This window comes from Felis catus, chromosome E1 (assembly GCF_018350175.1).
Source record: "Felis catus isolate Fca126 chromosome E1, F.catus_Fca126_mat1.0, whole genome shotgun sequence".
Classification (NCBI taxonomy): Eukaryota; Metazoa; Chordata; class Mammalia; order Carnivora; family Felidae; genus Felis; species Felis catus.
The window spans coordinates 10,583,257-10,595,860 of record NC_058381.1 but is presented as its reverse complement, the minus strand read 5'-3'; the positions used below and the strand labels follow the sequence as shown (position 1 = coordinate 10,595,860).

The 12,604-nt window shown below is 50.2% G+C and overlaps 1 protein-coding gene across 10 annotated transcripts in view; it reads left to right on the top strand.

Annotated features, from left to right (window-relative positions):
- The window catches only part of LOC101084751 (multidrug and toxin extrusion protein 2-like), a 60,269-nt gene that overhangs the window by 422 nt on the left and 47,243 nt on the right, over positions 1 to 12,604 (top strand). For 9 of the 10 annotated variants that reach the window (XM_023243779.2, XM_045044352.1, XM_045044353.1 and 6 more), the window contains exons 1-6: positions 181 to 359; positions 503 to 604; positions 7,070 to 7,138; positions 10,348 to 10,496; positions 11,277 to 11,319; positions 11,881 to 11,925. In XM_023243779.2, coding sequence (XP_023099547.2) covers positions 201 to 359; positions 503 to 604; positions 7,070 to 7,138; positions 10,348 to 10,496; positions 11,277 to 11,319; positions 11,881 to 11,925 — 567 coding nt within the window. In that variant the 5' untranslated portion in view covers positions 181 to 200. Of the gene's footprint in view, positions 1 to 180; positions 360 to 502; positions 605 to 7,069; positions 7,139 to 10,347; positions 10,497 to 11,276; positions 11,320 to 11,880; positions 11,926 to 12,604 lie in introns of those variants that run through there. The other variant, XM_045044355.1, reaches the window with a different exon arrangement.

Sequence of the window (12,604 nt, the reverse complement as noted above, 5' to 3'; positions counted from 1 at the left end):
ACACCCCACCCGGGGATGTGCGGGCGGTGACGGTTGGCCCGTAGGTCCGGCGTCCCGGGGTGCGGCCCTCCCCCTCCCCCTCCCCTTCCCCCACCCCCGGCCGCGTGCGCAGGTGGGGGCGGTCCGCGGGCGCGCGGGGCGGGGCCGTGCGGGGGCCGCCCCCAGCCCGCCGCCTCCCGCGCGCCAGTCCCCGCGCCGGCATGGAGCCCCCCGCAGCCGCCGTCGCCGCCGCGTCCCGGGAAAGCGCCGAGCCGCCCGACGCCCCTCGCTGGCGCGTCTGCCTGCGGAGCCTGCGGGGCGCGCTGCCGCCCAACGCGCGGCGGGAGGCGGCCGCGCTGGCGGCGCTCGCGGGCTCCGTGGTGAGTGCGCGCCCCGACGGCGGCCCCGGCTCGGGGCGCCCCCCAGCGCCTTCGCCCCGCGCTACCCGAGCGGGGCCCGAGCGGGTCCCGGGCGGGGCGGGCGGGCCCGGTGTCAGCGCGTGCTCTCCCTCCTTTTTTCGCAGTTTCTGGCCCAGTTGATGATCTTCCTGATTAGCGTCGTCAGTTCCATCTTCTGTGGGCATCTGGGCAAAGTCGAGCTGGATGCCGTTACGCTCGCGGTATCGGTAGGTTTTCTTTTCTTTTTTAAATACTTCCATTGGGGTCGGCCCTGCGGTAAAGCCTCGGAATTTGCATTGTATTATGTCTGATATCTTCCCTTAACACTATCGGAGCTTGGCCCGTGGGTACCTTTTGCCTTATCTCTAGATTTGAAAGGAGATCGCGTAAGCTGCTCGGGGAAGCGTGTTTCAACCATCCCGTGGTGGTCGGGCTTGCGAGGAATTTGTAGCAATGATACACTTCCAGGGCGGCCAGGGATTGCTAGAAATTTGTAGCAATAATACGGTCACAGGAACAGAACGGCATTTTTTTTTTTTCCTGTTGTAAAATTAAACCGGAGAACTTAGAGATCATGTAGATTGTCTGCCATCGGTTTGAATTGCACAATGCATTATGGGCGCAGTATTTCCCGCTTGTACTAAAGTGTCTCCCTTGGGCCACGGATTGAAATTACACCTCCTTTGAAGGCTTTCGTCCCTGAGTTTTTGTTAGTGATGTAGCGGAAAGTTGCCTCCCTCCATCCAGGCTTTCAGAGAAGGTGGAAAATAGTTCCGGTGGTGCTGGCGGGTGGTGTCTCCCAGCCTTAGAAAATTCCCCCTCCGTCCCCACCAGAGGTCGGTCTCTGCTCTAAGATCGTGGCGGGACCGCCAGAGTTTTCTCTTTTCAGCTTTGTGGGTGAAGTGACCTTAGTATGTGGACTCAGATATTTCATTTACAGGTCTGTTACTGAGTGAACTAATTCAGGCTAAGGGATATTTCTACTTCCTTTGAGATTTTAGATTGGGTCTCTAGAAAGAGTGAAGAAAGCAGAGAAGGTTTACATACAGGCTGTTAACTGTGTCCCCTCCAGAAAGGATGGACTTGATTCCTCCCCCACATAGGGCACGGTGGCCCTGGCGTGTGTTGTACTCCTGATCATTCTGTCTGCTGTGAACGACATTAACAGTGGGTTATTATTGGAAACCTGAAGGGACACTTTCTGTTTATCCACGGGGCCGCAGTTGGGATCTCCCTTTTCCTGTCGCTGCTTCCAAACCTTTATTTTGCAGTGCTCTTTAAATTTTTTTTTAAATTTTTATTTATTTACGTGTTTATGTATGTATCTTAAATGTTTGAGAGAGAGAGGGGGACAGAGGATCCGAAGCGGGCGCCGTGCTGACCGCAGTGAGCCTGTGTGGGGCTTGAACTCACCAACCGTGAGATGGTCATGACCCGAGCCAAAGGCAGATGCTCAACTGCCTGAGCCACCCAGGCGCCCCCTTAAAAAATTTTTTTTATTATAATTTTTTTTTTACTGAGATATAATTGACACACAACCTTCAATTGGTTTGAGGTGTCTAATGTAATGATTCAGTATTTGCGTATATTGTGAAGTGATCACATTAAATCTGGTTAAAATCTTATCACTATACACAGATTTTTTTTTTCTATGTGATGAAATCTTTTAAGATTTACTCTCTTAGCAAGTTTCAAGTGTGAAATACGGTATTATTAACTATATTCACCATGCTGTACGTTGCATTTTCACACGTTATGTACTTTGTAACCGGGATTTTGTGTCTTTAGATGGCCTTTACCACCAAGCCCCTCGGGCATCCCCCGCCCCCTTGGCAATCACCAATCTGCTATGAGGTCAGTTTTTCTTTGTTTGGATTCCATGTGTAAGTGAGATTATACGGGCATTTGCCTCTGTTTGACTTCTTTGACTTAGTATAATGCTCTCAGTGTCCATTCGCGTTGTTACCAATGGCAAGATTTTCTTCTCTTTTAGGACCAACTAAGATTCAGTGCATAAGCCGCATTTTATTTACATTTTATTTACCTGTTTCATTTTCTTTGGTTAAATACACAGAAGTGGGATTGTTGGATCATATGGTAGTTCTATTTTTTTTTTAAATTTTTTTTTTTCAACGTTTATTTATTTTTGGGACAGAGAGAGACAGAGCATGAACGGGGGAGGGGCAGAGAGAGAGGGAGACACAGAATCGGAAACAGGTTCCAGGCTCCGAGCCATCAGCCCAGAGCCCGACACGGGGCTCGAACTCACGGACCGCGAGATCGTGACCTGGCTGAAGTCGGACGCTTAACCGACTGCGCCACCCAGGTGCCCCGGTAGTTCTATTTTTAATTTTTTGAGACTTCATGCCGTTTTCCCCGAGGGGCTGGACCAGTTTGCATTCCCTCCAGGAGTGCACAGGGGCCCCCTTTTCTCCACGTGTCCTCCAACACTTGTTATTTCTTGTCACATACTCTCGCAGGGGTTAGTTCATGGTGGTTTTAATTTGCATTTCCCATCACGATTAGTGATGTCGAGCACCTTTTCCAGTATCCTTTGGCCATTTGTGTGTCTTCTTTGGAAAAATGCCTATTCAGATCCTCGGCCCAGTTTTTAATTAGATTGTTTGGGGTTCTTTTGCTAGTGAGTTGTAGGAGTTCTTTACATATTGTGGAGGTGAACCCCTTATCAGGTGTACGATTTGCAAATATCTTCTCCCATTCTGTAGGTTGGCTTTCCACTTTGTCGGTGGTTTCCTTCAGGGTGCGGGCGTTTTTTAGTTTGGTGTGGTCCCACTCATTTATTTTTGGTTTTGTTGCCTTTGTTGTTGGTGTCAAAACCAGAGTCCTCGCCAAGACCAAGAGAGCTCGCTGCCTGTGTTTTCTTCTAGGGGTTTTATGGCTTCAGGTCTTGCGTTCAGGTCTCGAATCCATTTTGAGTTATTTTTTTGTGTGTATGGTGTAAGATAGTGGTCCAGTGTCACGCTTTGGCCTGTGGCTGTCCAGTGCTCCCGACACCCCTGGATTGAATAGCCTGTCTTTTCGCAGTGCCCATTTCCGGACTGTCCCTTCGGGTTTACCATCCCGTACGGTTCATGTCCATGGTATCTGATGGCCGGTGCATGGCTTCTTCTGTGTTCATCAAACGCCCCAGGGCCTGAGTGCTCAGCTTCTTGGGTGTGGGGACCCCACCTCCCTCCATTTCTCTGGCTTTCAGGAACCCCCCAAATCCACTTCAGGACTCACACTCTGCACATTGCCATCTCTCAACTTGGGCCCACGGTAGCAGTTTTGTTGGTTTTGTTTTGTTTTTTCACTCTAACAGTTTTAAACTTTACTTTCCTGCTGGCAACTTTTTATCCCTGGAGCCCTCTCAAGTCCCCACCTGCCCTTTGACCTCATGGGTCTTCCTTGCTGTGGTCCCTCCCTCTTCTCTCACTCTGCAGCCCTGACTGCCCCGATCGTTCTTGATCCTGCATTCTGTGACTTGCATGTGAGGCTCGGGAGGATCCTTCTAGATGCAGCTTAGGGGCATGCATCTGCAGAACATTTTCCCAGACCACCCCCCACCCCCACCCCAGCCCCACCCTTCCGTGCTGTGCCACAGTCTCTGTCTCTGAATGCTCTCGCCTTGGCCGGCCAGCTCATATTAATTTTTGCCACGCCTGGTTCCTGGCACAGATCTGCCCCGAGTGGATATTTCCAGGAAATGCAGAGCTCAGGGGAGCTGTGAGCGGGTCCTCATCTAGGCGCCTCCTGAATTTGTCTCCTACGCGGCCCTGCTGTAACATGGTGAGGGTTGAAGGCTCTGTGATGATACACGTGCAGGCCCCATGTCTCCTTTCACTATTTCTGCAAAACTGTCTTAACCAGCGGCGGCTGCGTGGCTCAGTCTGTTGAGCGTGCGACTTCCGCTCAGGTCATAATCTCCCGAGTCATGAGTTTGAGCCCCACATCAGGCTCTCTGCTGTCAGCACAGAGCCTGCTTCAGATCCTCTGTCCCCTCAAAAATAAATAAACATTAGAAAAAAAAAAGAAAGAATTAGGGGCTCCTGGGTGGCTCAGTTGGTTGAACGTCCCACTTCGGCTCAGGTCATGATCTCACGGTTCGGGAGTTCGAGCCCCAGGTCCACCTCTGTGCTGACGGCTCAGAGCCTGGAGCCTGCTTTGGATTCTGTATGTGTGTGTCTCTCTCTCTCTCTCTCTTTGCCCCCCCCCCGCCCCTGCTGTGCTTATTCGCTCTAAAAAATCAATAAATATTAAAACAACAAAAAAAAAGGAATTAAATAAAACTATCTTAACTGTATCTTGGGGGGAGAAAACAAAATTAAGGTTTTATGGAAGGTTTGTAAGTAATTTCATTCCTTCTTTCTCTCTGTCTTTCCCGCAAATCACGCACCGATGAGAGCATAAAAAAGAGTTCCTACTTTTTTTTTTTTTTCAACGTTTATTTATTTTTGGGACAGAGAGAGACAGAGGATGAACGGGGGAGGGTCAAAGAGAGAGGGAGACACAGAATTGGAAACAGGCTCCAGGCTCTGAGCCATCAGCCCAGAGCCCGACGCGGGGCTCGAACCCACGGACCGCGAGATCGTGACCTGGCTGAAGTCGGACTCTTAACCGACTGCGCCACCCAGGCGCCCCAAGAGTTCCTACTTTTTGAAGTAAAAATAGGTACAGAGCAAATACAAGCCCCAAATTCCGTAGATAGGCCTGAAAAGGGTATGCGGGAAGGTTGGTATGTTGCAAAGAGTGGAATTTCTGTAGCTAAGGTTTTAGGTAAGGGAGTCTATGTCTGTCTTTCCTTGGGCAGTGCGTGGTGAGACGGTGCTTTTAACCAGCCGTGAAATTGTAACTAATTGGTAGGAGGAGAAGTAGGCCCAATTTCAAGAAAACTATTTATGAAAGCCAGATACAGTTAAAAATGTTTTACTTTATGAAAAATTCTGTAGGCGGAATGAGAGAATTTACAAAAGTGTTTGTTTTTTAAGTAAAAGAACGTTTTTTAAGGTTTATTTTATTATTTTTTTCACGTTTATTTTTTAGAGAGAGTGTGTGCACCCATGTGAGTGGGAGAAGGGCAGAGGGGGCCGTGGGGGGGACAGAGGATCTGAAGCAGGCTCCACATTGGCCGCAGAGAAAACCCGTTCGGGGCTCGAACTCACGGAACTATGAGATCATGACCTGAGCCGAAGTTGGATGCTTAACCGACTGAGCCACCCAGGCGCCCCTAGGTTTTATTTTATTTTGTTTTTTTGAAGGAATCTCTTACTCCCAATATGGGGCTTGAACATGTGACCCTGAGACCAAGAGTCGCATGCTCCACCAACTGAGCCAGCCAGCTGCCCCCTGCCCTCCCCCCCCGCCCCCCCGCCACAAACATTTATTTATACCCCACCTTGTTTTGTTTCATGAAGAATTTGAGTTGGTTCGTAAAAATACTTTCAGTACAGAAGGATAAATAATTAGCTGGTAGAATTACCAGCATCCTGAGCTCGTGTAGTTTCCAGAAATTCACAGTGTGCCCAAGATGTCCCTGAGCCGTCTGTTCGGGGGAAGGACGGCCTTTCCTGATACTGAGTCAGAGGAGTGGCGTGGACACCCTGAGGTGGAAGATGGTGTCCCGGACAACTTGCTACGAGAGATACGTCAGCAAGTCTCGAACCGTCTCCGTATACAGGTGGTCATTGTGTGGGGAAAGCACAACGCCCTTGACTTTCATCCAAGCAGTCTCAGACAGCGGACTTGGCCCGGAGATAGACTTGAGGCCACAGAAGAAGAGCGACGACTGGGCTTCCTTTTCTTTGCCTGGAAGGCTGAGGGGTTTTGGAGCTTTGGCCCTGACACTGTCCCGGGCTGGAATTGAGAACACAAGGCGCCTGCCTCCCGCGGCTCGCTCTGTGTGTGGCCTGTCACTGACTCCTGGTGGCTAGAATTTATGATCTTGGTCAGCCAAGAAGTGAACCCACCTTAGGATTGACATCACTACTAAACGCGAGACCCGGGATGAAAATGAGGGTCTCCAGCTCTCCCCAGCCCCCGCAATTGCAAAATGGCTCCTTGGGCCTTGACCTTAACCTGCAGGTTCATTGTCAGGGGCCCTGGGTAAGGTGCAGACACGAGGGCGACACAAAACCAGTCCTGTTTCTCATCACAGGGTTCAAGCCTGTGGCCAGACTTCCCAGCTTCAGGTCGCCATCTGAGTGACCTAAGCTTTCTGTGACTTGCTCCTGAGACCCGTAAAACGGGCACAGTGCCCACGACAACCCTGTATGGGAGGGTTTGGGGACAGGGCCTGCACGTGGCGTATGCTCAGTACACGTTTGCTGTCCTCGTTGTTAAAGGCACATCGCGGACCGGGGGCGTTGCCTTTAGATATCAACCGCAACTTAACTTTTTGATGTGGAAAATGTTAACACACGCCGTGTTGTTCGAGAAGAACTACGTTGTCAGCCACCCCGGTTGACAGTGATTGTGGAAGTGATTGTGATCCTCTGGTCGGAGGCTGTGTTTCTGTTTACAGTCGCCAGGGATGGACGTGGACACCCATCTGCTGTGAGATGCAAAGTCTTAAGTGTACGATTGCAGGTTGCTCCTTCCAGATAAACTGTCACGGCTCCTTGGCTTAGCAGGAGCTGTTAGGCAGCGACTGCCCGGCTGGTCCTCCAGCTGCAGCTGCCTGTCATTCCTTGCAGGTGGTGAACGTCATTGGGATTTCAGTTGGAACTGGCTTGGCCTCGGCTTGTGACACGCTGATGTCTCAGGTGAGGACCACCCTCCCCCACGCACGATTTTTTTTTTTTAATTTATGTTTGTATTTAGTCAGTTACCTTTCCTGTTGGAGGCCAGGTAGACGACTCTCCCCTCTTTGGCTTTTGTTGCCTTTTATTTGTCAAACACTGTGCTGCTGCTGGCTGTAGATGTAAGCCAAGTGGGCTTTATAATTGTGCTCAGGGGCTGCGCTTTCCTTTCTGTCTCCGGTCTGATCTCTCCCACCCTGACACTGTACTCCCTCACCTGCTGTTGGAGACACTCAGCTCCGTCTCCTGCCCACGTCTCTGTCCTGAGGGCCACACTTGAATGTCGGTCACGTCCCGGACATCACACTCAGCTCAACCAGAGCTAAGCCCATCTGGCTTTCCTCCCTGGACTGTTTCTCCTCTCGGGTTGTCTCTCTCAAGAACACACGACCCTCCACTGAAGCCAGAATCCTTTATCTTCTCTCTCCTTACGTTAGTGGAGAGTCCGCTCACACCCCTCCGTCCTCGTTGCCTGTCACAGGACTGGGAGCTCTGGGTTGGTGTGCTAACGCAGTCAGAGGAGAGTCCGATTCTGGTCCCGGCCTTTCTCTCCTGGCTCTGTCTTCCATCTCACCCACGTGGTTTACAACCATAGTGGTTTCCCTGGTAGAATCTGAGCTGCTTGGGGAGAAAGGCTATAATCCCATTCAGTCTTTGAATCCCTGTGGCTCAGCATCGTGCTTGCTATGTAGTGGGTACCCTGGAAATCCGTCAAATGAGTGAGAGGAAAGCAGAGAAGCAAGCAGGGATGGGTAGATGATGACGGATGGATGGATAGACGGTTGGGTGGTGGGTGGATGGGTTTATAGATGGATGCGGGATAGACGGGTGGGTGGGTGGAGGGATGGATGGATGGATAGATGGTTGGGTTGGACGGTAGATGGATGGTTGGACTGATGGATGGATGGGTAGATGGCTAGAGGGATGGATGGTAGATAGATGAGGTGGACAGATGAATGATGGCTAGATGGGTAGGTGGATGTGTCATAGATGAGTCCTGCCTTCAAACCCACTGCCTGGGAGAGTGGGGACAGGGTTATATCCCAAGGAAGGAGTGGCCCTGAGCATATGTGTTATATCCTGAGCTGTTGGACTCAGCTCCTCAGCTGTTGGTGCATGAGGGTATCCTGGGATAGTTTTTATAGGCTAAGCTAAATGTGGCTCTAAGGACTAAATGTAGCTCTGGATTGGCATGGTAGAGAATGTGAAAATTTTTTTATTTCTTTAATCATTAAAAAAAATTTTTAATGCTTATTTATTTTCAAGAGAGAGAGGGAGAGAGACACATGAGCGGGGGAGGGGCAGAGAGCGAGGGAGACACAGAATCTGAAGCGGGCTCCAGGCTCTGAGCTGTCAGCACAGAGTCCGATGCGGGGCTCGAACTCACGAACTGCGAGATCATGACCTGAGTTGAAGTCAGACGCTTAAGTGACTGAGCCACCCAGGAGCCCCTGAAATTTTATTTTATTTTAATTTATTTTATTTTATTTTTTCAACGTTTTTATTTATTTTTGGGACAGCGAGAGACAGAGCATGAACGGGGGAGGGGCAGAGAGAGAGGGAGACACAGAATCGGAAACAGGCTCCAGGCTCTGAGCCATCAGCCCAGAGCCTGACGCGGGGCTCGAACTCACGGACCGCGAGATCGTGACCTGGCTGAAGTCGGACGCTTAACCGACTGCGCCACCCAGGCGCCCCCTGAAATTTTATTTTAAAATAGTTATTTTGTCCCTTTTTTGTTACCATTTTATTTTTATTCATATAGTTAAAAAGACTAGATCTTTGTTTCCCCACCCACCCATATACAGTGGACATCTTTCCGTATTAGTAAACGTATTTCTGTAATAGCACCTTGTTTCTTGGATTTTAAATAGCCTTTTAAAAAGATTGTAAAGGTCAAGCACCGTCTAGAAACTTTAGGTTATCTAGAAACGTATTTGAAAAAGATGGAGGAAAAATCACTAAAGGTTAACTGTTTGGTGAATATCCTCCAAATATTTCCAAATATGGACACTTACGCCATTCTAACATCTACATGGTCTTATTACTTTTTCCTGCCATTAAACCATGTGTTTTGGAGAACACATCGAATGAAGTAGGTGGACACATTCCCTTTTAATGTTTGCACAATATTCTATGTCCTTTGTACGGCCATTGTTTTTAATTTGTTTCCACTGACTCTTTCAAGGCACTTTAGGGTTAGACTCCTTTTTGCTTTTGAGAAAGAGACCGTCATTCAGGGTACTTGAAGGAAGGGGAGCGTGAGAAAAGCTCTGAGAAGCCTTGACTCGGCCAAGGTCACTGGGGGGACCGGGCCTGCCCTGCCCTCCCGTGGCCTGCTCTCCGCTCTGTGCTCTGGCCCCCTGGCTGCCCCTCATTTCTGCCTTTTGTGCTCTCGTCACACTTAAACATCAGGTGATGTTGTTTCTCTGCTCGCAACTCTCCTGTGACCCCGTCTGACTGTGGAGGCCGCTGAGCCCTCTGCTGTCCCCACCGGGCTTCCAGCCCCACAGGCTGCCCTGCTGGGCCTCTCCCAGACGTCTGCCTGGCTCATTCTCTCAGCCCCCGCACGTGTTTGCCAGAAATCCCCTTCTCCGGGAGGCCTGCCATCCGCCGTGTAAACATCGTGCTCCTCCCCCAAGGGTCTGTCCCCCTTCCCTGATGTCTTTTTCTCCAAGCATTGCTGCCATTCTAGAGAATGCACTCTAGATCTTGGTTATTTCTGTTTTATCGTCTGTCTCCCTTTCCTTCTAGAAAGTCAGCTCCACGACGGCAGGGACTTCTGCCTGCTTTGTTCACTGCTGAGTTAGTTCCCGGGTCCCAAATGCGTGTGGCACATAGTAAGAGTTCGAGAAATACTTGCTGAGCGAATCCGGCAGGTTCTAACCCGTGCCTGCTTCTTCTTGTACCTTTGGAGCCCTGCTCTCTGCCGTCAGTGCCCTCCATGTCTAACTGTCCCTGTTCCCAGAGACAGGAGACTCCTCGTCCCGGGGCATGTTTAAAATGCCCCTGGTGCCCTTGGCTCAGATGTTGGGGGCGGGGAACAACAGCCGTCCGGCTGCATGGGTGGCCAGCAGGGTGCTCTCCCTTGGGGAGCCGTTTGCGATGCCGGCGGTCCAGGCCTCGGCCCGGTACACGGTGGCCCTCTTTATCACTGCGTTTGTTTTCTCCAGTCCTTCGGAGGCAAGAACCTAAAACGCGTGGGGATCATACTCCAAAGAGGAATCCTCATCTTGATGCTGTGTTGCTTTCCTTGCTGGGCCGTCTTCATCAATACGGAGCGTATCCTCCTGCTCTTAAAACAAGACCCCGAAGTCTCCAGGTCAGCAGCGTCTCTAATGTCAGAACCCCAGGTTCAGCGTAAGTGACCGTCTGGTCGTCTTAACCTTCGTTGACGTTTTGGTCAGTTACCTGGACTTGAACCCCCGTGGAGAATGGAAGCTGTGACTTGTGGATCACAGGGTATTAAGGCTGGCAGGGACCAGCTGGCACAGAGTGACACAGCGTGACACAGTAACCTGACGTCCTGCCCAGAGCGAAGATACAGGATGAGAATGTTAATGCCCTTGGCCCCAGTCTACTTTCCCGGTGTTTTGTAAATACGCAGAGGGTTTTTTCCCTCCCAGAAGCAAAGGAGCAATATAGTTGCTTAGAGTTCTTAGAGTTGGTTTTTTTTTTTTAACCTATAATTCCAGCAAAGTCTGGAATTTGTCTTCAGGATACACGGGATCACGGGATGCACGGAGGCATCTCTCTTTTCTAGAACACCGTTCGTCTTGCTTCAGTGTGAGGTACAGCTACAGTCCTGACCCAAAACGTTTCTGAACTTTGCCCGACTTTTAGTTCATTTTGCTCTGATCATTCCATCTTTTCTGCTAAGAATGAGCCGAAAGACGTAAAGTCGGACTTCCCTGTAAAAGCAAACACGTAGCAAGCCTAACATAGTGTTAACCTGGGTTGTGGAAAAAGCCTTTTCAGAGTGGTATTAAATTTCTCCCGTGTAAATTATGTTTAATTTTTAGGAACCATGTGGATTCAGTTTGAAGAAGTGCGGCAGCAATTGTTCGAATATTAACTGAAGGCTGTTTGTTGTTTATTTCAGGATAGCCCAGATTTATGTGATGATTTTCATTCCTGCTCTTCCTGTAAGTGTCGAGGATATTTTGTGTCCTGGGACGCCCCAAGCAGCTCACGAATAGTGTCATGCCTGTGCCTCCCCTCTTTCTGTTTATTTTATCATAGTCCTGTTCCCGTGTAAGCTCAGTGTGTATTTCTTGGACCTGTCATCCCATCCTTACTGCTTCTCAGAGCTTGTGCCACTTTGATATCCAACAGCTTGAACGTAGTACACACACCGATGAGGGGGAAGAGCTTTCTGTCCTTATTCTGTGGGTGCTTTTGACTGCAGATTAATTAGGATGTTTCTGGGGCCCCTCTGGGATGGGGGAAAGTACTGCCAGCTGGCACTCTCAGAGCCATTCAGACGTCAAGGTAGCGAGCCGTTCGCGGGTTCGGCCAGTTCGAGGTCTGAGGGTCCTCTCCGGAAAATTCCAAACAGCATCCTAGCATTTGATCCGCGTGGGTCTGGGTCTCTGATTTTGAGGTCGCGTCCGGAGGAAATACCTTCTTGAGAAACAGAACTGTCAGAAACTGTCGGAATCATGCCTTCATGTTAACAAGAGGTGTTTTTCTGTTTTGTCTCCTAGGCAGCGTTCCTGTTCCAGCTGCAGACAAGATATTTGCAAAGTCAGGTATAGAGCCTTTGGATCTTTTTACTCCGTGGTCCCTAGAAACGTGTAGTAGATACTCTTAGGGAGTTTGTGAAAGTCATTCACGGTTTTATTCCCCTAGAATTTTACCCAGAGCTCCTCGTTTGGGAGACCTGAGGTCTTGTAAATGGATTTTGTCCAGCTCAGGAGAGATGCCCGTCTCAGTCTGTCAGATTCCTGCACCCACCTCTTGTTTTACTCTGCAGCCCCTGCCTCCCACAACACCCACAACACTGCACCCCTTCCCTCCTCTGTGGGCTGCCTGCTGGCTTTGGGTCTGACCTCAGGCCCGGCTCTGGTGCCTGTGCTTTAGAGGAAGAGGCTGCAGAGTTCTGTGGGGTTTACGGCGCCCCCAGGAACCAGAGGGACAAGGGGCATGGAGGGGAAGGCTAAGGGCAGAGCTGAGGGGGAGCTCTGCCTCTCTGTGTCCCCAGGTCCCTCTTACGTGAGCCGCCCGCTTGCCTTCATGTAACTTTTATCCACAGAAGCCACTCTACTTTGATGGTGGCCAACTGTTTTTTTAAAAAAAATGTAGACTCTTTTTGTTTTTTTTGTAAGTTTATCTGTCTTAAGAGAGAGTGCGAGCAGGAGAGGGGCAGAGGGAGAGGGAGAGAGAGAATCCCAAGTAGGCTCCACGCTGTCAGCGCACAGAACCCAACAT